Source organism: Schistocerca serialis, chromosome 9 (genome assembly GCF_023864345.2).
Source record: "Schistocerca serialis cubense isolate TAMUIC-IGC-003099 chromosome 9, iqSchSeri2.2, whole genome shotgun sequence".
NCBI classification, from domain to species: Eukaryota; Metazoa; Arthropoda; class Insecta; order Orthoptera; family Acrididae; genus Schistocerca; species Schistocerca serialis.
Window position 1 is genome coordinate 250,374,490 of NC_064646.1, and position 26,875 is coordinate 250,401,364.

The following is a 26,875-nucleotide window of genomic DNA, read 5'->3' on the forward strand; positions in this document are numbered from 1 at the left end:
ATGGAAGAGGATGTAGATGAAGATGAAATGGGAGATAAGATACTGCGTGAAGAGTTTGACAGAGCACTGAAAGACCTGAGTCGAAACAAGGCCCCGGGAGTAAACAACATTCCATTAGAACTACTGATGGCCTTGGGAGAGCCAGTCATGACAAAACTCTACCATCTGGTGAGCAAGATGTATGAGACAGGCGAAATACCCACAGACTTCAAGAATAATATAATAATTCCAATCCCAAAGAAAGCAGGTGTTGACAGATGTGAAAATTACCGAACAATCAGTTTAATAAGACACAGCTGCAAAATACTAACGCGAATTCTTTTCAGACGAATGGAAATACTGGTAGAAGCGGACCTCGGGGAAGATCAGTTTGGATTCCGTAGAAATGTTGGAACACGTGAGGCAATACTAACCTTACGACTTATCTTAGAAGAAAGATTAAGAAAAGACAAACCTACGTTTCTAGCATTTGTAGACTTAGAGAAAGCTTTTGTCAACTTTAACTGGAATACTCTCTTTCCAATTCTGAAGGTGGCAGGGGTAAAATACAGGGAGCGAAAGGCTATTTACAATTTGTACAGAAACCAGATGGCAGTTATAAGAGTCGAGGGGCATGAAAGGGAAGCAGTGGTTGGGAAAGGAGTGAGACAGGGTTGTAGCCTCTCCCCGATGTTATTCAATCTGTATATTGAGCAAGCAGTAAAGGAAACAAAAGAAAAATTCGGAGTAGGTATTAAAATCCATGTAGAAGAATTAAAAACTTTGAGGTTCGCCGATGACATTGTAATTCTGTCAGAGACAGCAAAGGACTTGGAAGAGCAGTTGAACGGAATGGACAGTGTCTTGAAAGGAGGATATAAGATGAACATCAACAAAAGTAAAACGAGGATAATGGAATGTAGTCAAATTAAATCGGGTGATGCTGAGGGGATTAGATTAGGAAATGAGACACTTAAAGTAGTAAAGGAGTTTTGCTATTTAGGGAGTAAAATAACTGATGATGGTCGAAGTAGAGATGATATAAAATGTAGACTGGCAATGGCAAGGAAATCGTTTCTGAAGAAGAGAAATTTGTTAACATCGAGTATAGATTTAAGTGTCAGGAAGTCGTTTCTGAAAGTATTTGTATGGAGTGTAGCCATGTATGGAAGTGAAACATGGACGATAAATAGTTTGGACAAGAAGAGAATAGAAGCTTTCGAAATGTGGTGCTACAGAAGAATGCTGAAGATAAGGTGGGTAGATCACGTAACTAATGAGGAGGTATTGAATAGGATTGGGGAGAAGAGAAGTTTGTGGCGCAACTTGACTAGAAGAAGGGATCGATTGGTAGGACATGTTTTGAGGCATCAAGGGATCACAAATTTAGCATTGGAGGGCAGCGTGGAGGGTAAAAATCGTAGAGGGAGACGAAGAGATCAATACACTAAGCAGATTCAGAAGTATGTAGGTTGCAGTAGGTACTGGGAGATGAAGAAGCTTGCACAGGATAGAGTAGCATGGAGAGCGGCATCAAACCAGTCTCAGGACTGAAGACCACAACAACAACAACAACCTACACATATTGAAAAGAAGACGGTTATGGGAAAAATGACACTGCCTAGACGATTATTAAAAATAATTTCAGAGAAGAAGGGTATCAACCCGAGTGGTGTCAGGAATATATATTCTTTTCTTTTTACAACAGACAAATGAAATAGGAAGCAGCAGTGCTTCAACCAAGTATATGCTTACGAGGAACCAAATTAGATGATGCATATAAATTTTTACAAGGAGTAATATTAGATGATGTAGTAATACTGTTTTGATTGAAACAGCAAGGAGTGATTTTAGTTCAGATAGTGGGTCCAATGTCTTTAATTGTATTATAGGAAGACAGTCGTTCAATAGGGTCCCAAATGCATTGAAGGATAATGCACTATCAAGTATTCACCAAAAATAAAATTCCATCACACTACTGAAGATCGTACAATACAGTTAATATTGTATTGAACTCTTAGTATTAGTTTAGTTTATTATTTGCACAGGCCAACGATGGTAAAACTTATTTTGCTGAAAATACCTTATTCTTACGATTTCTACGGTGGGAAATCCAAATATGATTCTTAAAAAAACTGTATCACCCACCATTTCTTCACATTCCACAGTTAAATTTATTAAATTAAGCGATATTTTAAAGAATTTAACAGCTTCTATGTAGTTTAAATAATTTAAAAATGAGGTGTAATGAATGCAGATGACGTTGGTAGCACTGCTGAAAAACATTTTCTAGCAAAAAAGGTCGATTCTATTTTTGTTTTAACAGATAGTGTTCGGTTTACTGTCAGTCAAACGTCGCTTTACCGTTTTCTGTGCATGTGCTGAGTAGAATGTCTAATCGTGGTTGTAAAAACTCTGCTGTCTGTTGTATTTGTGGTGAATTTGTGATTCAAACGCGCCAAAGAAACATTACAGACTTCGTGGAAACGGTTTATCCATCATAATTTGGATCTAAGCTTGGTGATCAAGATAAATCTTAGGTGCCGCATATGGTATGTTATGTGTGTGTTGAAGATCTGAGAAAATTGTCCAAAAAGGAAAAAAAAACTTTAGGATTTGGTGTTCCTATGATATGGAGGGAGCCAAGAAATCATTCCAATGATTGCTACTTTTACAGTGTTGAAATATCTGGTCATAATTCGGAAACCAAGAAGGTAATAAGCTACCCTAACCTTCAGTCCACCATCTGATCAATAGAGCATGGTGTAGATTAGCAATTTCCTGAACTACCAGATGATTTAAATTTTATTACAGAAGTATTTTCTGATGTGTGATTCGATTTCGATGAACCAGATGATGACGAATTTCATTGTACTACAGAAAGTCTAGAGCACAAATTGTTTACTCTGACCGAGCTTAATGATTTGGTTAGGGACCTGATCTTAACGAAAGAGAAAGCTGAACTGCTTCGCTCTAGATTAAAAGAAAAGAACTTATTGCCTGTTGGAACCACCATAAACATGTATAGAAAGTGAGAGCAGCAATTTTCCAAGTTTCTTCAACAAGAAGGTGATTTAGTGTGCTGCTCAGACATTCCCAGTCTGATGAATGAGTGGAGGCTGTTTATTGATTCATCCAAAACTAGTTTAAGGGCTGTTTTACTACACAGTGGTGACATGTAAGCATCTATACCTGTTGGACACTCTGTACATATGAAAGAAAGCTACGAAAACCTAAGTGCTAAATAAAATAAGTTATTCTTCTCATGGTTGGATGATGTGTGGCGATCTGAAAGTAACATGCATGCTCCTTGGTCAGCAAGGTGGCTTTACCAAATTTCCATGTTTCTTGCGTGAATGGGCCAGTACGGCTAGGGAACAACACTGGTGCAGAAAGAACTGGCCTGTGAGGGAGTCTTTAAAACTTGGTGAGAAGAACATTCTATGCGAAAACCTTGTAGATCCAAAAAAACGTAATCTTACCACCTCTACATATAAAGTTAGGCCTAATGAAACAGTTTGTAAAGGCTTAGTCTAAAGATGGACCATGTTTTAAGCACCTCTGCCAAAAGTTTCCACACCTTTCAGAAGCTAAACTAAAAGAAGGCGTCATTGTCGGATTTGACATTAGAAAATTGATATTTGTTGTTAACTTTGAATTCACAATGAGCTTATATGAGAAAGAAGCATGGGTATCAATCAAGCAGGTCGTTACAAAGTTCTTAGGACATGAAAAAGACCCAGAATTTGTTTCTGTTATAGCAACAATGTTAAAGAGGTTTAAAACTTCAGGGTGTTTAATGAGCCTGAAAGTTCACTTTTGGAACAATCACCTTGATTACTTCCTGGACAATATGGGAGACGTTAGTGAAGAGCAGGGAGAGCGTTTTCACCAGGACATTAAAGTAATGCGGGAACGCTACCAAGGCCACTGCAACACCAACATGATGGGGGACTACTGTTGGTCACTTCGCCAAAAAGTTCAGCAAGCAATACATCATATAAAAAGCTACACAAGAAGCGCCAAAGGAAAAAGAGAAAGAAAATGCAAACCAATTGCAGCTGACAAGTGATACCTCTATTAACCCATATCATTGTTTTAAGTAGCTTACTGTAAATACAAACCTGGCTTATGTTGTAACAAACCGTTTCATTAATTTCCCCATTTACAGTATAGCATAGGACTTTATACTATATCATAAAAAGCGTATTTCTCCAAAACTATGGGTGATACAAAAAACCTAAGGCTGGATTTGGATTCAGCTCATAAAAATCAGCTATCAAAGTTAAAAAAAAGTTTTCGGAACAAATTTTTCGTTGGCCTGTGTTATTGATAAGGAGTGTATACTAAGAACCGTGTACAAAAAATTATAAGAATTTTATGAAGATAGATACAGGATAGAGAGAACAACATTTTGCATTATAATGGAGGAATGAACATGGAAATAAAACGAAACTCTTCCGTAGTACTCGTGGTCCTTATACAACCAATTTTTGTAGATGAAAATAGGTTCTACATCTGTAGAAACGGTGGAGAAGTCAAGAATATTTTTGTAAAGACTGTGGTGTTAATAGAAATATGAAAACCATTCAGGCCTTATTTCTCAAAATAGGTTTTAGAGGAAACTGTAATTTATGAGTGTTGTTGATTTACTGTAATCTGTATGTCAAAAATTTGTGGAAGAAGTGGAGAATCTCTGAACAAAAATGAAAATTGTAAGTGCATTTGAAGAATAAAATACCCGATCTTCGTAACAGAGAAATTGCTCACACAGTGTAGGCTTTGTTGGTATTAACTTCACTTAAAACTTCTGGGCTGACAGTCCATGATCGATCTGTGGAACTTTACTTCACATTTCAACTCTGAGTGCGGAATACGTGCTCTTACTCATAAAGTGTAATAGAAATGCCAGGCACACCTGTTGTTGGTTTCATAAAGATTCTAATCATCACCCCAGATCAGAACAAGGTGTTATAAAAACTTTGGGGGAGATAGGGAGACAAATTTATGACCCGTTTTATTTACAAGAGAGGTTAACTACTTACAGTCGACCGTTAAGAAGAATGTTTATGCAAACGAGGAGATAGTTCCAGCTCTTAGCCCTGGGGAGAAAATCAGGATGAACGAGGAACAGCAGCCAAGCATCGGCAAGCTTTTCTTCAGTTGATCAGTAAGATTACAGATCGCATTGGTAATACGTTAGGAATTTATGGGCTTGAAACTACTTTCACACCAACCGGGAAGATAAAAGAACATTTAAGAACAGCAAAAGCTATATGGCATTCGTTGGATGCATGCGGTGTATACAACTTTACTTTTAATTGTGGGCTAGTGCATATTGGTACCACGAAAAGAAATGCTTTCAATTAAACATAAGGTAAACACACGTAAGGATCGCCACAGGATAAAAGGATACATAGAACATTAAATTAGTGTAGGGACTGGCAACTACGCGATATAAAGCAACAAGAGCAGAGCAATCTACTATTTGCCGTGCTTTATTTCAGTGTTTTATGTTACTGTAATGCCTTAATACACCTTATAAGTCCACTATAGACTTTTCTGATTGTACCCCCATTTTTATTTTATATCGTACAATTATCATTGATGAATGTGTGTACGCCAACAACAGCGACATCTGGCGAATTTGCAACACAAACATTTTGCGGCTACTGTAAGGCAGTTTGTTTTGAACATTAGTGCTGCTGACAAGATGACTCTTGTGTATACTAGTATTTATAGATGTTTGACAATGCTGGCGATGATTTTGTGTTCAGAATTTGACGATACCACTATGGTTCCAGTATATTAGGACAAGTTTTTATAAGACAGTTATGCCTCGTCATATTTAAAGCCCAACAGTGTACATGTCAGTAACGCTTTTCATTATGGTCTATTTTATTGTTTCAAGCTGTAGACAATCTGCTAGTTGCATTTGTGTTTTCCCATATTTTTCTGCAGATCAGAAGATGGTCATTTCTGACTAAACCGGTAGTCTCAGGACCTAAGAATTTGTAACCATAGACGTGAAATAAAGGAAAAGAACAGAGGCATTGTTTTTAAAGAAATAATCATCTTTGAGTCCCCAACACATTCAAAACTGTACTGCAAATGTGTGTCTCGTATGCCAACTGAAATGGAGAATGGATTACCTCCAAGGTAAGCTTTCAAATGGTTCAAATGGCTCTGAGCACCATGCGACTTAACTTCTGAGGTCATCAGTCGCCTAGAATTTAGAACTAATTAAATCTAACTAACCTAAGGACATCACACACATCCATGCCCGAGGCAGGATTCGAACCTGCGACCGTAGCGGTCACGAGGTTCCAGACTGAAGCGCCTTTAACCGCACGGCCACACCGGCCGGCTGGTAAGCTTTCCATAAAGCTGTAAATGAAATGAGAAAACCGAACAAATTCATCCGCTGTTATCCTAAAGGCAAATCTGGCAACAAAAACAAGGTTCTTTCTATTATTTTGATGGTATTATGGCTATTTAGAAATTTATATCAGTTTATTGATGTTTAAGTGAACAGTTTGTAGGCGGTGTCAAAAATTATGTGCAGAAAATCAGCATTAATTTTAAACGACATTATTTTCCCATTACCCAATATTTACATCAGGTAGATACTGTTCTTCGATGCCAAGACGGAAATAGACATGGTACTGCGTTCAAGTTCAATAAATAATAAGAACAACAATACAACCTCACGTAGAAGGAAAATGTTTAGGTTAGTTTTGGGAAGTGGATCACTTGATGCTATTCACTGTATCCTTCCTTCGTGAAGTATTCTGTTTCGAAGTCAATTGAGCATATACAGAGTAAACACAATTAATTCAATTTTCAAAACTCTGTAGAAAGAGAGTCGCTGCTAAGGAAGACGTCAACCGGATGGGAAAAATCGGCCTTTAATTGTTCTGAGGCCAAGAACCACATAAAAATCAAAATACAAAATGACATTGATTTCTAATCTTCGTGAGACAGGCGCAAGACTTGTTGATATGGTGTCCAACCTATTTAGGAAGAAACAGCATTTTCCACATCTGATCGGAATGTCTCGGGGTTACTTTGAATATGCATTGCGCAATGCGTGCCTTCTATTCGGCTGCGCTCGTGATTGGAGCACTGAACTCAGCACCTTTCAGGTAGCCCCACAGCGAAACGTCACACAGGTCAGACGGGTTAAGAATAGCTGGTATGGACGGCCACGCCCTAGGGAAATGACAACTGATAGTTACAGCATTTCCGAAATTCCTCTACGGCAACCGGTTCACTGCCTGTGCAATGTCCGAAGGAGCGCCATCTTCCACGCTGTTGAAAAGTTGAGATGACATTTTTCCACGAAAGACTCTCATAGCGTCTATCAGTGGCGGTACAGATAACAGGACCTTAGGTATTTATCTCCTAGAAAATACGCTGTACGACGAGAAACAACGCCGCCCACCTGCGCCACAAAGTCAGCTTTGCAGAATGAAGTGGCGCCGGTTGATGAGCGTGCAGATTTTCCGTAGACCATATACTGCAATTTTGCATACTGATATGCCGTTGGACATAGAAATGGGCTTAGTCTCTCCACAGAATGTTCCACGGCCATTTATCGTCCACATTCCACGTGAGGAATAAATGCCAGAGCGAAATTTTGTCACTAGGAAGCAAGTCCTTTACATGGGAGATTTCGTACGGACAGGAATTCAAGGTGTTTCGTAGGATTTTATGCATCGTGCTCGCAGGCCTGTCCAACCCTCGTGAATTCACCAGTCCACTGCGTTTCTGCACACTACCGATCGACGCTTCTGCAATGCTGTTTCCACATCTTCGACAGATATCGAATCCACTGCATTCCTCCCTCTGCCAAGTTGCACTTCAGAAGAATCTGTGTTTTCGATTTTTATGATCGTTTTCTCTAGACCCTTAGTAGACATCGGACCAACGTCTTTTTTTTTTTTTTTTTTCATAACCTTGCCGGTCCGGAACTTCTACAGCCTTCGTTTCAGACGTACACTGAAGAACAGCCGTCTGCCACACGTCTGTGTGATATGCCCATTCTGGCACTTACAGCGCCATCATAGGTGTAAGTTTTGTTTATTGTTACCCGCGTTAATAATACGCTTTCAGATTTGACGTAATTTTGAGCAGTGGTTCTATCAAGTGAGATTTGAAAATGGAACTTTAACTACTGACACATTGTATCTGATCATTACAGATTGATTGCTGTTAGAAAGATAGGGAGCCTTAGAACCTCATGCTTCTTGTGCGAGCAGCAAATAGAACCTTATTGTATTCGTATGACATAGCTCCTGAGAGAACTGAACAGTTATCGGGTGACATAACAGAGGAGAGCCCTTAGTAAACTCCAAAATATTTTCTGCCGTTTATAACATTTGTGGGTTATGTGCTATGATGACTATTTTATTTAAATTTTATACTCCCAGTGTGTAGAATGTCATATTGACCAAATACGACAGCAGTTAGCTGAGTATGTTTTCTTTAAAGCAATGCCAACTGAAGAATTATGCACATAATTTCGAGTTCTGATGTACCGTACTAAATTGGTTGGAAGATGTAGATACTGACCCTAAGAAGAGTCTTACCATTCAAATTACACATCAGTTAACTGAAACTATTGCATTTTTTGTAAAAAATATATAGAATCTTTCAGTTACTGTATCATTTGCATGAAAGATATTAAATTTGGATCACAATAATGGATTCAGATGTTTTAATCAGGAACATATTAAGTTAATTACTAAAAATCTTAGAAACTTACGTAGGGCAGAAGTTTGATTTCGTAACTCATTAAAATATGGTCTCCTTTGTTACGTCTTTGGAGGATTGGGGTTTGGTCTGTAGTTAGGTACCTTCTGTGTTGACCTGAATTAAAATGTTACGTGTTGCTATATTCTCACAAGCGGAAATTAAGGAAATTAGTTTTGGGGTCTGAGATCTCGATGAAATCAGCTAGAAAATTGGACCTTGGATTGGGTGGGTTAACTAGCCTATTCAGATTGCAACATAATTATGAGACTCGCTTCTTTGGTCATATATTCCCAGTCAGACTGCAGGATGATTTTCGGATGAAGACTTTTGTAGCTGAAACTAAGTGGAAAGTCAGTTATTTTAAGCATTGTGTTATATTATGGACGTTGTAAACTCTCATAGACTCAAGAGTGTGAGTTTTCGGTCGTGAACTATTGAGAAACGTGGTTTTGTAGAACTGAAATGTACAGCTGAATTATTGTTAGACACTTTGGAGCTATTCGAAGCGACTGCACACAATAGAGAGACCTCTAATGAACCTCAGCTACAATGTTGTTTTTATATTTTCGTCAAGAGAGTTTTTCTGCATGACGTGAGAGAAATCCATGTGGCAGTAACAACATTCCTGATATTATCTTTTTTTCAAATGTGCTACGAAGCCACATTTTCTTGGCGAACATCATCGGGAAATGCGTGGTTTAAGTGAGTTTTTAACATAAGTTTAGTACACTGAATTATTTGTATGTTACAAAGCAGCAGAAGATCTTTTATTGACCACTCACAGACTTTTTACAGTGTGACTATGCTGCAGTAGAATAAAAATATTCGATATTGAGGGCTTAGTCCTCAGTGATGATTTTCTGTGAATTTGGAATAAGGGCACACCTATTTCATTCTACCATTAGAATTTCAATCTAGTAGGTAACCCAGCCTAAACTTTTTCAGCGATATCGATGCAGTACATGTGATACATGAGCACGGGCATGAATGCTGTATAGCAGAAGAGACTGACAAGTTAGTTAAATTTAGTTGTCTGTTCATATTTTTCAGATGGACGGACCAGTAGCGCATCTAATTAAGTACAAGTTATCTTGTTTGACCCTGTTCCACTGTGCCATGCTTAATTAGCTGAACTGAGTGACAGTAAGCACTGTTGTTGTTGTTGTGGTCTTCAGTCCTGAGACTGGTTTGATGCAGCTCTCCATGCTACTCTATCCTGGGCAAGCTACTTTATCTCCCAGTACCTACTGCAGTCTACATCCTTCTGAATCTGCTTCTTTTGGTCTCCCTCTGCGATTTTTACGCTCCACGCTGCCCTCCAATGCTAAATTTGTGATCGCTCGATGCCTCAGAACATATCCTACCAATCGATCCCTTCTTCTAGTCAAGTTGTGCCACAAACTTCTCTTCACCTCAATACTATTCATTACCTCCTCATTAGTTACGTGATCTACCCACCTAATCTTCAACATTCTTCTGTAGCACCAAATTACGAAAGCTTCTATTCTCTTCTTGTCCAAACTATTTATCGTCCATGTTTCACTTCCATACATGGCTACGCTCCATACAAATACTTTCAGAAACGACTTCCTGACACTTAAATCTATATTCGATGTTAACAAATTTCTCTTCTTCAAAAACGCTTTCCTTGCCATTGCTAGTCTACGTTTTATATCCTCTCTACTTCGACCATCATCAGTTATTTTGCTCCCCAAATAGCAAAACTCCTTTACTACTTTAAGTGTCTCATTTCCTAATCTAATTCCCTCAGCATCACCCGACTTAATTCGACTACATTCCATTACCCTCGTTTTGCTTTTGTTGATGTTCATCTTATATCCTCCTTTCAAGACACTGTCCATTCCGTTCAAATGCTCTTCCAAGTCCTTTGCCGTCTCTGACAGAATTACAATGTCATCGGCGAACCTCAAAGTTTTTATTTCTTGTTCATGGATATTAATACCTACTCCGAACTTTTCTTTTGTTTTCTTTACTGCTTGTTCAATATACAGATTGAATAACATCGGGGAGAGGCTACAACCCTGTCTCACTAACATAAGTAAAAACATATTGCATCAACAGCCACGTTACCCTAAAAATTCTCTAAAGTTCTCACAGTGCAGCATCCATGAAATGAGACAAAAGAAATATTACCTTTCTCACAGGTGAGATCATGAATAATCGACAGCAAAGTGAATAAAAATACCTGATAACATAAAAATTATGAAGACCTCGAGAAAGCAATAGTAACAAATCTTCATGTATTGTGAGGGGTTAAAACAAGCTAGACAACTACTGCTTAATGTTTATACATGCATCGCACATGATATTTCTGTAATAAACTACGTCTATAAATAAAACACGGAACTTATGGACAGTAAATTACTGTAAGTTACAGTGCATGTAAGACATTAGTTATGTTTGGCCTTTGATGACGAAAGATTTAACACAGTAATGTGATGGTTCAAAAATGAAATTAATGAATGAATTAATTTTTCCATGTCATGTTGTTTCTGTACTTTGAAATATGAACTTGCTCCATTATTAGCAATTAACATCAAAAAGCTATATCACATATATACTATTTTTCCTTACAGCACATCAGAATCGTTGGTGCAGTGGGGAAAGAATCATATATAATGGCGGTCCTAATGTACAAAGTGGCTGGCCAGTCTAGAGATATTCAGGATTTCTTCAAACATTTTATTTCAAACTTAGTTTTCCATTGAGTGTTTCAATTACTCCCCCAGTATTAGTTTGCCAGCGCCAATGTGCCACCACAGCATACCTATGTGGACAGATGAAGTTCAGTCCAGTATAAGCTGTTGAATTCAACATCATGCCACTTACTTTTCTGGAATCTCTGCTGAAGAGACTTGTCTGTCCATGCCACCATGTTAACCAGAATGGAACGTGGGAGACACATAACATGTCTGGTCGCTGGAGGGTCTTAGAGTACAGAGCTCAATGGCTTCACTCTGTTGGTGTCCAGCATTTTGACAGAGCAGATACAATCTCCTGTGGTAGCCTTCATACAGAGCGGATGGCTTCGTGACATAAACATCCGTTTCCGCCTATCAAGTCAGGCCAATAGCTCCACAAACATTAACCATTACCTCACCCATTTTCCTTTTTATCAATATCGTCAGCCAGTCTCTTACACTGGCAGTCAACGTTTACTTGCTGACCAGGGTGAGACCTTTCTTATTTCGCCCTTGAGTTTATATAATAAATTTTGTTTCATTAAGTTACTTATTTCACCGCCTCCCTTGTAATGATCACAAATGCTACCCGTCATCCTAGACATATTTTTGTCAGAAGTGGTAGCTAATCCAATTTTCAGTTCATAGGGTGGTTGCAAATTTTGGTTCATGTTCAACAACGTGTGGCCAGTTAAGAGCCACATGAGCTGTGGCTGAAATTTGCCTTTCTCCTCGGACGTAAAGTGCCATGATTAATGTCCAGCACACCACTCAATGTCTACCGCTAGCAGGATCACTGTCTCGACACGAGTGCTCTGAGCTGTGCCATACTGCATGCGTCATGCACGTGCATACAGCGTGTGAGCCTGCCCAGTATGACGGTCGTGGTCCACTAGCCAGAGGCAGCTGCATGTCACTATGTGCTACTCGTCTCCTGCAGTATGGGCGACAGTGACCAGTGATGAGCCGTCTTCACCTGGATAACGCTGTCTCGCTGCCACCTACAGACATGACGTCCATTTTCAGTTTCTTCATTGGCGCAGCCCACACGCTTTACCTGAGGATCGTGTTGTCTTCGTGGGTCGCGTTGTCTGCCCAGGTTGTGTTGTCTACCCGGGTCGTGTTGTCCACCTGGGTCGTGTTGTGTACCCTCGTGCCACACAGTGCCTCACTCCCGTTGCAGCATCCAGCACCAGGCGCACAGTCTGTCACAGATGGTGTGTGCGTCTGGTTCACACCGTCACCATGCGTTTGGCCCACACCATCATCGTGCGTTGTACCGCCATCACCTGCCACACCATGCAGTGTTGACCTAAAATTGAACAAGTATCCTTAAACTCTCAGATCAGGATGTTGTAGCTTTAAATGGACAGTGTCCAACTAGAATTTTCATTTGTGTTTTTTCAAGAAGATTGAAGTGTTCAACTAGAATACATACAGTGAGTGCACTGAGTGCTTCACGACATTGTCATTAGGAATACGTAATGTGATAAACAGAACAGCAATATTTACAAACGTAAATTTTTATTGTTATTTTTAAGTTTATTTCTCGTATCAGCTTTTCATTCTTAGTTGACGGTTGAGGCGTGGAATGTGAGGAGAATCAATAGATCTATATTTATAGATCTTATTTTTTAAGATAAAGCTATACGGTAAAGCTTTCTACTTATCTTTTGGAACTTTTGACTAACAAAAGGCGCACGGCACCCATATTGTATCCAAGCTGGCCATGGCATTTTCTTCTGTTTCACCTCATTCGAGTTCTTGAATTTTTCTAATTAACAGTAAATACACTCCTGGAAATGGAAAAAAGAACACATTGACACCGGTGTGTCAGACCCACCATACTTGCTCCGGACACTGCGAGAGGGCTGTACAAGCAATGATCACACGCACGGCACAGCGGACACACCAGGAACCGCGGTGTTGGCCGTCGAATGGCGCTAGCTGCGCAGCATTTGTGCACCGCCGCCGTCAGTGTCAGCCAGTTTGCCGTGGCATACGGAGCTCCATCGCAGTCTTTAACACTGGTAGCATGCCGCGACAGCGTGGGCGTGAACCGTATGTGCAGTTGACGAACTTTGAGCGAGGGCGTATAGTGGGCATGCGGGAGGCCGGGTGGACGTACCACCGAATTGCTCAACACGTGGGGCGTGAGGTCTCCACAGTACATCGATGTTGTCGCCAGTGGTCGGCGGAAGATGCACGTGCCCGTCGACCTGGGACCGGAACGCAGCGACGCACGGATGCACGCCAAGACTGTAGGATCCTACGCAGTGCCGTAGGGGACCGCATCGCCACTTCCCAGCAAGTTAGGGACACTGTTGCTCCTGGGGTATCGGCGAGGACCATTCGCAACCGTCTCCATGAGGCTGGGCTACGGTCCCGCACACCGTTAGGCCGTCTTCCGCTCACGCCCCAACATCGTGCAGCCCGCCTCCAGTGGTGTCACGACAGGCGTGAATGGAGGGACGAATGGAGACGTGTCGTCTTCAGCGATGAGAGTCGCTTCTGCCTTGGTGCCAATGATGGTCGTATGCGTGTTTGGCGCCGTGCAGGTGAGCACCACAATCAGGACTGCATACGACCGAGGCACACAGGGCCAACACCCGGCATCATGGTGTGGGGAGCGATCTCCTACACTGGCCGTACACCACTGGTGATCGTCAAGGGGACACTGAATAGTGCACGGTACATCCAAACCGTCATCGAACCCATCGTTCTACCATTCCTAGACCGGCAAGGGAACTTGCTGTTCCAACAGGACAATGCACGTCCGCATGTATCCCGTGCCACCCAACGTGCTCTAGAAGGTGTAAGTCAACTACCCTGGCCAGCAAGATCTCCGGATCTGTCCCCCATTGAGCATGTTTGGGACTGGATGAAGCGTCGTCTCACGCGGTCTGCACGTCCAGCACGAACGCTGGTCCAACTGAGGCGCCAGGTGGAAATGGCATGGCAAGGCGTTCCACAGGACTACATCCAGCATCTCTACGATCGTCTCCATGGGAGAATAGCAGCCTGCATTGCTGCGAAAGGTGGATATACACTGCACTAGTGCCGACATTGTGCATGCTCTGTTGCCTGTGTCTATGTGCCTGTGGTTCTGTCAGTGTGATCATGTGATGTATCTGACCCCAGGAATGTGTCAATAAAGTTTCCCCTTCCTGGGACAATGAATTCACGGTGTTCTTATTTCAATTTCCAGGAGTGTATGTAGACCCTAATGAGAGTGGATTTCCCCCTTTTTAAACAGGCGTGAGAGGCGTAGGGCTTGGTACCTCCTTATTCTCACTATAGTGACTCTGTGAAATGAAAACCGTCTGTATGCCTGGGAAATGACGTGGAAGTGCAAACCTTCTTGGAGTGAGTTTTTCTTTCAGGGTCAGGTACAGACGGTATTCTGGTGTATAGATTCTGAGAGAAACAACATATACCTCTACGTTTCTCAATCTCGATTGCGTCGATCTTACTGATTGAGGAATTAGGTGACATTAGATTTAACGATGCTAACAAAGTTAAACGTGATTAGCAGTTGCTGTCACTAAAACTGCTACGACTCTTTATGACCTGCTCTCTCCCTTACCTTCTGTGTCTTGAATACGTTTTTCATTTCAACTTTATCTCGGTAAGTAGCGGTTACGTTGCTTCCTTCTCCTTCTCGGCCTCTAGCAAAGTTAGTCCTCTAGCAAATTAATTTGCGGTCGTGTCAAGGCTGTCATATACACGATAGGCACTGCATTGCAGGAAAATATTATGTTCTTCTATTATGTTTTTATTACTCTCTCCGTTTCAGTTCATAGTTTTAAGAAGTAATTAATAAAATTGGAAATCAGCACACATGTTGATAATGCGCGTAGCAGCACCTCACAGTGTCTAATCCCATTGTTGTCTTCCCACTCCTCCCCATGCTTTATGCAACGTCGAGTAAGCTTTCCATACCACCCAGTGTCAAAGCCGCCATTATATGCTTGGCGACTCATACGTCTAAAACTTCTCCACCGCGCCACACATGTGGCCACTTTCTATCAAACTGGCATTTCTAAACATGTCACATAAGCGCCTGTTCCGTCCTAAGCCATGTCTTAATCATAGCTTTTCAGTATTTTACAGAAAGCTTGGAGCATTCTTTCCCTCTCGCTTACAATCAATTTTCAAAGTTTATTGACCTGATAATTATGGATTTCTTGCATAAAATGTTCAACTAAAGACAATATAAGAGCTTGGCCTATTACTTAGATCGTGCATTTAGAAATCGTTTCAAAGAATTTTATGAATGCTAATCTTGAATTTCATCTGTGTGGGTTCTGCATCTTTGACATGTAAATACGGCACTTTTGAGCATATGCTATTGAGAAGTTTGTGATATACGAGTATATTCTGTCAGAAACTTCAGCATAAAATGCCTACACTGTGAGTAAATGCATGTCTTATGTTTCGTTACATATGTGGGGAATATAGAGTGAAAATCCAAAAGCGCTATGTTCCTCCTGTCGCTAAGAGGGCATTAGAGATGTATTTTGGCTGCAGAGCTGGATAACGAGATAAGCCCTTCGTTGCTCATCTTTGTTGTGACACATGTATGTGTAACTTGCATAAACGGCTGCAGGTTTCTCGAGCATCAATGCTATTTATGGTAACAATGGTATGGCACTAACAGGAGGGTCAAACCACTGACTCCTATCTTTGCTTGACCAAAGTGTAGGTTATTCTGAAAAAATCAGGACTTGCTATTCAATTTCCAAATCTTTCTTAAGCCATGCGGACAGTTCCTTTTTATGCGTTTCCGCCTCCTAAGTCACTAACAAATAGGGTCACTGATGAACAGTTTTTCAGAGATGTTATCTGGAAGCAGTAAGAACGAAACAGCAGCAGTAATCAGCAGAGCGTGTGTTGGTCCGGCCCCGAATATCTGCAACAACAATCTATATCTTCTCATCGCATTAAGCAAGGATACTTCACGAACTTTGTCGGTACTTCGATCTGTCACAGGCATAATCTGAGTCACTGGCTTCGCGATTACAACGATGGAGTCTCTTCCTCAGTTTGTTACAGTTACTTCGTGTAGGAAGAGCCAGAGTGAATTTGAAACGTTTTTCTCTTGCACCAACGAGTCTGAGCAATTGATTGCTAGGAACGCTGCGTAATGTTAACAACAGTTAGGAATGGACACTCCTTTGCGGTTCCTCTAAATCAAGTGTGAACGCAGTCCTCCTTCTTAACAGTAATAAATATCCCTCACGTTCAACCAGATAGTCAGTTAGCAAGAAAGAGACTCTTGAAATTGTGCGAGACTGGCACAGTTACTTAGAATATGATATATGACATACAACAGAAAACTGTGTGGAGATCTGAGAGTAGTAGTACCGCTATGACAGGTATGCAACCAGGTCACACGAGGTACTGCTGCTTTCTGTGTTAGTGAGACAGTTGTAACAAGAAAGAACATTACATACGTAATGAGTATGTCGTCTTCATATATTGTTTCCATATCGTAGGATCGGACGCAGGCTACTAACCAGAATGCACAGAACTAGTGTATGTACTTGTGCTGTTGTTTAGTGTATGAACTCCATTTCCACGGGCAGTCTACAAGCGACGGTCTAGGAGCTTTTCAAAATACATCTCGTAAACGATTCGGACCAGAATCCTACAGCAAACACACCGTACATTCTAATATGCCCTACGTTTATCTTGTTAATATCAATAGGCACTACTCCATTTAAAAAAGTGTATGCTTGTACAAAAAAAATACACTGTAAAAATATTACTAAGATCTGACAATATCAGCCTCAGACTAGCAATCCATTCCGTGAAAACCACACATCAATAGCCCTCTCCATTTGCGCTGTATTTGCCGTGCCAGTTTTCGGTGATTCGTCCTGTGTAGGAAGCACATTACATTAATTACCTTTAACCATAATTTTAATTAACTGTTTAATTACAGTATCTGGGAAAGAATCATGGTCTCACAATAAGTAATTTTTTGTTTCAGTTTTAACTTACGTGTTAGCCAATGATGCAGAACCTAAATATATGCACTAATTGTTCAACTAATATCGAAATTGAAATAAAGCATTGTTAGGAAGAAATCTAAAAATAGCTGTAACTATATATCCTGGAACTTCATGAGATGAATAAACAACGAAAATTACTTGTTTTCTGTGGTATGCAGAAGAATGGATGTAAGTATTATCTAGTTCCTTATGTCCTTCTTAATACATACAGTATTTCCACTCCACTGTATATAACAGCCTTGCTACATAAGATTGCTCTTTAGCCTGGCCACTGTCTGTAAAGTAATAATGACAAAATACGGAATTTTGCAACGTAAAGTCGCTGTTACGCAAATATACAACTCCTTTTTTATAAGATTTATTTGTTCTAAATAGAGAGAGAGAAAGAGAGAGAGAGATAGAGAGAGAGAGAGAGAATCTGAAACTTTCCCAGCTGATAACGTGTCCATTGGAAAATTTTAATTTCGTGGAAAATAGCCTCTTGGCTGTATTTGCATATTAATAAAAGACAGTTTTACCTCGTTTAGGGAACCACAGTGAGAATCGAAATGTGAACTATCATAATTTTGTTTTCTGAAAATATTATGTTTGTATATGAAATTCTAATTGTACTGTTATTATTTTTACGAGTAAATTTTCACGTTAGTGAAATACATAAATACCTCCAGCGCCAGGGGTTGATGCCATTGAAATCGTTCTCTTGTTCAAGAATGGCAACTTTATCTGGCTTTATCTGCGATGTTGGTGCTGAGCAGACTCCTTTCAGCACCAGAATTGCAAAGATGTACTAGAACACATGTATGGTTCACCAGAATTATACACACATAAGTACTGTTTAAGACAGATTTACGAAAACAATGACACCAATTCGATAACACAACAGCGAAATTTTTGGTGGTAGAGTATCAGAATAAGGTCACACTTTGATGGATTAAAGTTTCAAATTAGTAGGTAACTAACTGTACTTTGTTTTATATTTTTACCCTCAGAGTCTTTAATATGAAACGCATTTGCTATGTGTAATATCACCAATTGGTATTTCTTTATACTAGAACTACTGTTCTTGTTCAACTTAGGAAAGGTGATCAGCTGGGATTTATGTTAAAGATGGTAAAACATAGGAAAAAAAACTCAGACGCGACGGTGAGATGTGTGCATGCCAGAAAATTTTTGAAGCCCGACACGAGCTACGCACAGTCTTACGCAGTGTAGTCTGCCACTCGATTAAGGTCGAAAATGCTACAGCGAAAATAAACGTTTTCTTGAGTCAATGATCAGTATGACGTCTTTTGAGACTGTGTGCCGCCACCCTAAGAAGTTAACCAGAGGAAATATTATTTGGGCTGTACTATTTTTTGCCTTTGAAGGTATTTGAAATTCAGTAATTGTGCCAGTACGGGGCTCATTTATTCGCTCTATAGAATAGCATATTATTGCATTTCACATATCATCGGCCATAAGTGTAGTTCAACATGAATGTCGCTGGAAGAGACGACTCAGTACCAGCAGCTATATCACAGTCTATAGTGGTCAACTCATTGTAGCTGGAGAAGCGTTTGGCCATAGGCGTTTGAAGTCGGTGCACTCAGTGCAAATGTAGCAGACCTTGATATCCCTGCAACAGCACTCAAATAGAATGACAACATGGAATGTGTACCACCCACACTGAAGCAACAGCTTATCCTGGCATAAAATACAGAGAATTTACAGCTAAAAGTCATTCAAGAAATTACAGTTAAATCAATAGAATGATATGAATACCCTTAGCTGCATACAGGCGTTGATATACGTCTACAGGGACAGTTGAAATGGTGCCCCGACCGGTACTCGAGCCCTGGATCTCCTGCTTGCATGGAAGACGCACTATCCATCTTTTTTGTCCTCTTTTCCATTTTGTTCGATATTGTTCGTTGCGTTTAGTCTGGTCCGACGTCACAAGACATCCGTTCAAGTTGATCGTTGATTCCTTTACTCAGCTTTTTTATTACGGAGGGCGAGCAGCCCTGTTTTTTTTCTTTTTTTTCCTTTTTTCAGCGTTGTGTTTGATCGTTGCGGACGTCACATGACATCCGTTCAAGTTCGTTGTTGATCCTTTCAATCAGTTTTTTTATTACAGAGGCCAACCAGCCAGCTCTCTGACCGAACACGCTGAGCTACCGTGCCGGTATCCATCTGAGCCACCGAGGACACAGAGGATAGTGCGACTGCAGGGACTTATCTCTGGCACGCCTCCCGTGAGACCCACATTCGCAACTTATTGTCCCGTACTATATTCGTAGTGCCCCTGCCCCTGACACTCATTACTCGCGGCTTTACCGATTCCCGTAAGAGTTCGGGCAATGTGTGTGCATCCGCACAGAAGATTTTTAAATGGCCGGTGAGCCTTATCAATATATATGAAGATGGTATCTGTTCATTCAGACAACAAACCCAAGGCCCATCACAATCGGTTATTAACAGGTCTTACGGACCACTTGTAAGATATTGTTTTGTAAAATGTGGAATTGTTCAATACAGTTCCTGCTAGGTTCTTAGATCACGAAATTATGAGTGCGATTTTTTAATTACAGCTGATAAGAGTACAGTTAAAAATAAAATTTGGGTAATATATGATCTCTTCAAGGTTTGGTCAAAATACACGTCCACCCAGTGAAATGCTGTGTAGCCCGAGAGCTCGAGGAAGGTTTTGTTGTGTGAGTTATGAAATATTCGTATTAAGAGCTGTAGTTTCCTCTTAGAGAGAACACAAGTCTCATTAAATTAAAGTAGTCACACAGAACAGTTACATAAACTTTGCCATTTATAATGACTGTGAGGAGATTACTCACGGGAAAAGTATGGCACATACGTCACTAAGCTTCACAGTTCATAGCAGTAAGTCTGAACTGTTCACTTCGACTAACGTTTTCTCAGTGAAAGAACGTCGTACCACCCTATAATATCTTTCCTTCCCTGTTGCGAAGTCGCTTGTTGCCATTCTTATGGTTTACAACGTTTGTCAATAGCAGCTCAGTCAGGTATTGTTTGCTTATTCCGTTACCTTTGTTAATTAACTGACGTTGCTGACACTCTGATCCACAATTACCAGTCTTGACTTAATCCCCAGCAGATCAGCACCGGGCAATAAAATCTGCCCGTCTACAGTCAACAGTCTTACTCTGTACATTGTCAAATGTGACGCAGCTTATACGTTTAAGAGATACAAATTAGCTGCCTACACTGCTAGTTCGTAAAGTTAAATCGGTGTCAAGCGATTTAATTTCTTCCTTTGGACAGCAGTTTCGCCGCACACTTCTCACAGCAGATTGGTCAGAAACGCAAAAGCACTTCGTTACAGACCTAAACAAGAGCAACAGGAGGACATAACACACCATTTTCGTTGTATCCCCGCAGCAGTAGTCGAGTACCAAAAGCAACAGTGATCATAATGTCCAGGCTTTTCCCAGGATCTGCTAAATTCAACAGTACTTTAATCACCTCATTGAACGTCGTATTTGCTCTTAGATGGCGAGTTAAAGCAAGAACGTAGGACCAAAAGGCAACCACTTGGAGAAATATGAGTGCGTTACAATTGAATGTATTAACATCTTATTTTAAGTAAATTTTTGTAGACTAGTAATGCCTAATTTATCATCCATGTGCTTCTTCTTGGTATAACTCTCAGTTAGATGATACTGTTTCTTCAATGACGTGTTCTTCTATTCATCTGTAGTTTCGTTGCCTCTCAAACATAGAAACTACATAAATTCAGAGTTTAACAGATAGATTTTAAATCGATAAATTTCAAATCGTTTTTATGTCATAGCTGAAGTGCTTTCCTTGCAATTATTGTAAATTTCAGTGGATTTGACAGCTGAGGGATGTGGAACCTGTTGATGACACAGATCTTTATAATGGAATTCCATCAGACGTAACGGCCTACGGGCAGAAATATTTCTTCGCGACGTCGAGACTGCAGTGAGAGTGGGGGAGGGGGGTCTGTTGTAGAAGATAACGATAACGAGTTATTGTACAAAACTGATGGCAAAAATGGATATACGAAGGCAAATAATTTGATAGAAAGGTTTACCATGGTCTACGTCGTTGTTGTAACAACCACTGACCAGAGACAGCACTTTATTTTAACATCATTGTTTTTCGATTGAAGTCTTTAGAGTAAACACATTTCCCATAGAACAATTATAACAAAGAAAACATTAATATATGTAGCCCTGCCCGTGTGTGTGTGTGTGTGTGTGTGTGTGTGTGTGTGTGTGTGTGTGTGCGTGTGTAGGTGTGTGTGCGGCTGTGTGGAGAAATAGAGAGAGTAAGAAAGTGAGGGAGAGAGAGTGAGAAATAGAGGAAGGATATGACGCGTGTGACAAGTTTGAAGCTTCACAGTGAAGGTGAGTGAGTAGCCTGGCGACTTACCGTACTTGAGCTCATCTCTGCGGCTATCGAGCACTGTGGACGCAAACAGACGACTTCGCCAAGTTATAATCTGCCGGCGGCCCTGCAGGCGGACCCCACTCCCGGCAGACCGGTCTGAAGGTGAGGGGCACACACGTGGTACTGCCAGAGTCGCTGCGGAAACAATCACGCTGAATACCAGATATGAATTTTGCCCGATGATTGTACTGTCTCAAAAACTGTACAGTGCAACCTATGATTTTTCTGGCCTAAAGTATTCACCAAAACAGGATACCTATGGACGGCTTTGATTTACAAGAAATATTATTATTACTTTCTTTGAAGTCGCTTAAAATCAAGTGATCTTAGTGCGGTTATAATGTTTAAAATTAATAATTAATATTTCCAAAATTTACTACATATGTATTTAAATGGTATGAAGCACACGTTTGTGATCTGTCTCTCTGCCTGTCTCTCTCTCTTCTATCTCTCACAAACACACACACGCACGCACGCATACACACACGTTTACGCTTTACCGTTATATATACATTGCCATGGCTCATAGACTGTAACAATTGTTATTTTACAAAATTTTTGATCTACCGGAGCCCTGTGCCGAGAAGAGACTGTCGTTTGATTTCCGGCGGTATTTTGGTGTAACTTTTTATTGCTTGTATAATCTCTCTTGCCCAGTTCGCTAATAATGATCGTTGTACAAGGCATTCGTCGTAGTGATAGAAAGGCTTTATAAAAAGAAGATCACTAACCACAAGACTGCACGTGCCAAGCAAGTTGTCCATTGGGCTCTTTTGAGACGAATGCAAACGCACACAGACTAGGCATACATAAGTGTTACTGGGAAACTAATGTTCTAGTTCTATATGTGTTAACATATGTTATATTAATCAAATTTCTGTAACCTAATAATGGCTAATTTATTTATCATCATCCGACGTCGTTCAGTCGTATATGACAGTTCAACAAACGAAGCTTCTCCACCAGTTATGGTCCATAAGCTTCTCTCCTCCTTCGATGGCATCCCAGGTACTTACTGTCGGCTCGATGTCACATTTCACCGTGCCCTGTATCTGAGATTTAGTATTCCTGTTGGTCTTTTATTTCCGAGTTTAAAATCGTAAATTAGACCTGGTAGCCTGTTAGCATACATATATCGTACATCATCATTAAATATCTGCCGCTGAGACGTTATTTTATCCTGTAGTCTTACAATCTGAGACTGTTTTCGGATTTCATCATTTCTTACTCTCTCCCTCCTTCCTCTTCTTCTCTTCCCGACCATATGGCGAACAAGCCCCATCTCAGTCTCCCGGATTCTTTACATCTCTTGTTCCATGTTTCACGACCATGGGCATGAAATAGGTTTCATTTGTTACTCTTTTACAATTTAGAGATACTTTCTTCTATCATACTAGATAAACAGCTATCTTGTAGAATCCACTGTCTGCTTGAATCTGTGAGTGATTTCATCATTTATGGAAACTGTGTCGGAGATAACACTGCCAAGATATTTAATGGGTCATCTGAAAGCTGTTCCCCTCCATTTCGAAATGACCAATTGGTTACCCAAACCCTTTCATAATCATCACCTTTCTCCTGGCCGAAAACGGTAAAATACACATTCGCCGCTTCCTCTCGCGTGGTTATTTGACGTGAAAGATCTTCCGCAGCGTCGTTCATTTTGGAGTTCGTTAATAAACACAACAGATACACATAACAGAGACTTTAGTCACCAGTAATATACCTTCCGTCTCTATTTACAATGCTGGAGTAACTTTTAGATTCCATGAATGTTGAAATCACTTGATTTAGAGGTGAAGAACTTGCCGAGCCATGTCCTCAGGGAATTTCCATCCGGAAAGAAGTTCCTTGAAGGTTGCTCGATAGAGAGAGGAAAAGGTGAAAAACTGAGGGCGTAAGATCTGGTCATAAGGTGGGTGCTGAATGACTTCCCAACAGAGCTCTCATACAGTCTTTTTTGTCATTATAGTAGAATGCGAGCGGCTTCATCAAGGAGTGTCACGAGTTCACGCAATCTTCATGGTGGTTGTTTTTGGATTACGTCTGCAGGACTCCCCAGTTGTTTGCAATAAAGGTCAGCAGTGATGGCTACAACTCGGGAAAGCAGTTCGTAGTATACTCCATCGTCGTTGTTCCACCAGATGCATAACATTGTGATATGTGAATGAGCGCAGGTCTTTAAACAGGTTATTGCTGCTTTGTTGGAGCTAAACCACTCCTTTCTCTTCCAAATGTTCACATAAGACACCATTCACCGTCACCAATAACGATACAGGATAGGAATCGGTATTCTTCACGAGTCTAGCAGAGTTGCACATATGGTCACCCGCTGATGCTTGTGATTTTGGCTTAAAGCATGCCGCACCTGTACAACCAATTTATGAACTTTTCCCATTCCATGCGAATATCCCACGAGCGTGGAATGACCACAGTTCATTGCATATGCCATCTCTCGAGTACACTGAGGTGAGTTTATATGATTTTCATCAAACCCCGATGGTTTTAATGAAGGTGGAAAGCCACTAATCACAAAAAGATCCTCCTTAAAAAGACAAAACCATTTTCTCGCCGTGCTCTGACTAACGATATTATTCCCATACAAGGCTCAAATGTTTCTGGATGTTTCCGTTTCTCTCACCGCTCTACTGAAATCAAATAGGATACGTCGGAAATGTATCGAGGTCTCCAATTGCCACTCGATTTTCTACCACACACAGCTCCGCTCACTGCCTCAAAACGACAAAATGAGAATATGTAAACTCAAATAACAACAGTGAGCAACAAATGGAAATGACAATCCATTATTAATTCACAACATCCGGAATATCAAAACGGAGAACAAAAGTACTACGAATTTATGCAGCAACATAACATTTGAATGAAGAGGCAGAATTAGTCTTGTTTACAGATGATACAAGCATTTCCTGTCATGCAAAGCAAAGAAACATCAACAGAAAAAAAAACACTAAATGCTGAATGTGTAAAAGTACTGAACCACTAGAAGGAAAAATTTTCTACATTGCCATTTAATTAATACAACTTTGGGGCACTACTGTGGTCATCTTCAGACCACAGTAGTGGTCCAAACCGGTCACCATAATAAATAAATCGTGATCAATGCTGTTTTTAATAGTAAATAGAAATAAATGTCTGGCAAAGAACATAGGTGTTTTCAGACGTAGATCAAGGACGTACGTCTTTAACAACACCTTCTGTGTCACAAAGGACTTCTTCAATAGAAATAACTTGCTCTTTTACCGGGAAAGCCTGTAAATGCCCAGCATGTGACCACAGAAAAAAAATCCTTTCAGTTTGTAAAATATATGTGTGTTTTTTGTTTGTTCTGCTAATACATTTCACATAACGACATTTATCGTGTAAATGGAATATGTATAAAGCAGCTATCAGACTAATCAACTACTGGATAACAAGTTAGTGGCACACAGGAAAACAGCGCCTGGTAGGGTCCAGTCTTCAATGCCTAGAGGCTCCGAGCAGGTTGGAGCAGCAGTTAAATCTGTGGACTTGTATACCACAACATCTCTCTTTCATACATATAAATTTTCTAATCTCAGTAGTTTCTGATCTTTCAAATCGTCCTCTCTACTGAGTCATTCGGCTTCTGTTCTCTTTTCCCCCTAAAATATTTACAAAAATGGCTTTATTAATGAAAAACAAATGTATTGAGCTTTTATTAGTGATATGCATTCCACATCTTGACTGTGATCTTCAGGTTATATCGCTCGCGCTGAATTAATATGTCGTCCATCTAGCGATATTCATACTCAAATTCACGCTTCCATTGCTAACGTTTTGCATATTATTCTCATTCGTCTTGTTACCGTACCATGTTGTTGTCTAGCTTTGTGGCGGATATATCAGCAACTACATTTTTACATGACGACTCTCACAACTCTTGACTTTTTTTGAGTCGTTATTGTTCCTTGTACGCGGGGATTCACATAATACCTATGGAGCCATATAATTTGCAGAGCGTGCACGAGATGAGAGATATGGTCAACAGACTATTGGTAGACAGTGATTACATTATTCTGGAGGTCACCACCTTATGAGTCTGGCAGAGAGACTGGTATCTTATTTCGTACTGCGTGTACCAAACAGGTTTCCTGCAGTGGACCGCCATTTCATTCTGCTATAACTGTCGCCGACCAGTGTACTCTCTATGCTCTCTTTACTTAGAGAAAGAGACATGCACTACACACAAACACACACACACACACACACACACACACACACACACACACACACACACACACACACACACAATGGACGGACAGGGAGAGGGAGAAGCTGGGAATAGGGAAGGAAACGCATAAAAAAGTAAGGGCCACTATACACGATACAGGTGTTTTGTTTAAGACTTTTACAACGGTTTTTCATTTGTCTTTGTAAGGGTGTCTCATTATATTCCACGTCGACATGTAAGGTAAAAGAAACATGCGTTACACTCTATAACTGAATCTACGCACCAGGTACCTCCCTTAGGTGTGAGGTTTCTATATGTCTGGTTATCAGTAAAATATTCCGTCCTTTCTGTAACATTCGCCCATGGTGTTTGGAAACAGCATCTACTTATACAATGTTGTATAAACTGAATGGCTTTACTTTCCAGTTCATGTATGGAAAGGCAAGTAATAAACGTTTCACTCGCCTCATGACCTCCTCTCTCGTGTTGCATGAAATGTTCCATCATATAAAAAGGGTTTCTTGTAGTAACACCAACATGCAATTGTGTATATACTTCTGTCTACATTGCTGACTATCAAAAATTCAACACTGAAAGGATAGTAAAAACTAAATTTTAATTAATCTTGGTATACAGTTGTTGTGGTCTTCAGTCCGAATACTGGTTTGATGCAGCTATCCATGTGACTCTGTCCTGTGCAAGCCTCTTCATCTCCGAATAACTACTGCAACCTACATCCTTCCAATTCTGCTTCTTGTATTCATCTCTTTGTCTCTCTCTAC

At 40.4% G+C, this 26,875-nt stretch overlaps 1 protein-coding gene across 1 annotated transcript in view; it reads right to left on the reverse strand.

Moving 5' to 3' along the window:
- The window catches only part of LOC126419100 (uncharacterized), a 37,136-nt gene extending 15,119 nt beyond the window's left edge, over positions 1 to 22,017 (reverse strand). The window contains exons 1-3 of the mRNA XM_050086198.1: positions 21,866 to 22,017; positions 18,118 to 18,242; positions 12,496 to 12,750 (exon numbers count right to left, since the gene is read on the reverse strand). Coding sequence (XP_049942155.1) covers positions 12,496 to 12,750; positions 18,118 to 18,242; positions 21,866 to 21,880 — 395 coding nt within the window. The 5' untranslated portion in view covers positions 21,881 to 22,017. The remainder of the gene's footprint in view (positions 1 to 12,495; positions 12,751 to 18,117; positions 18,243 to 21,865) is intronic.
- Positions 22,018 to 26,875: the final 4,858 nt, after the last annotated feature.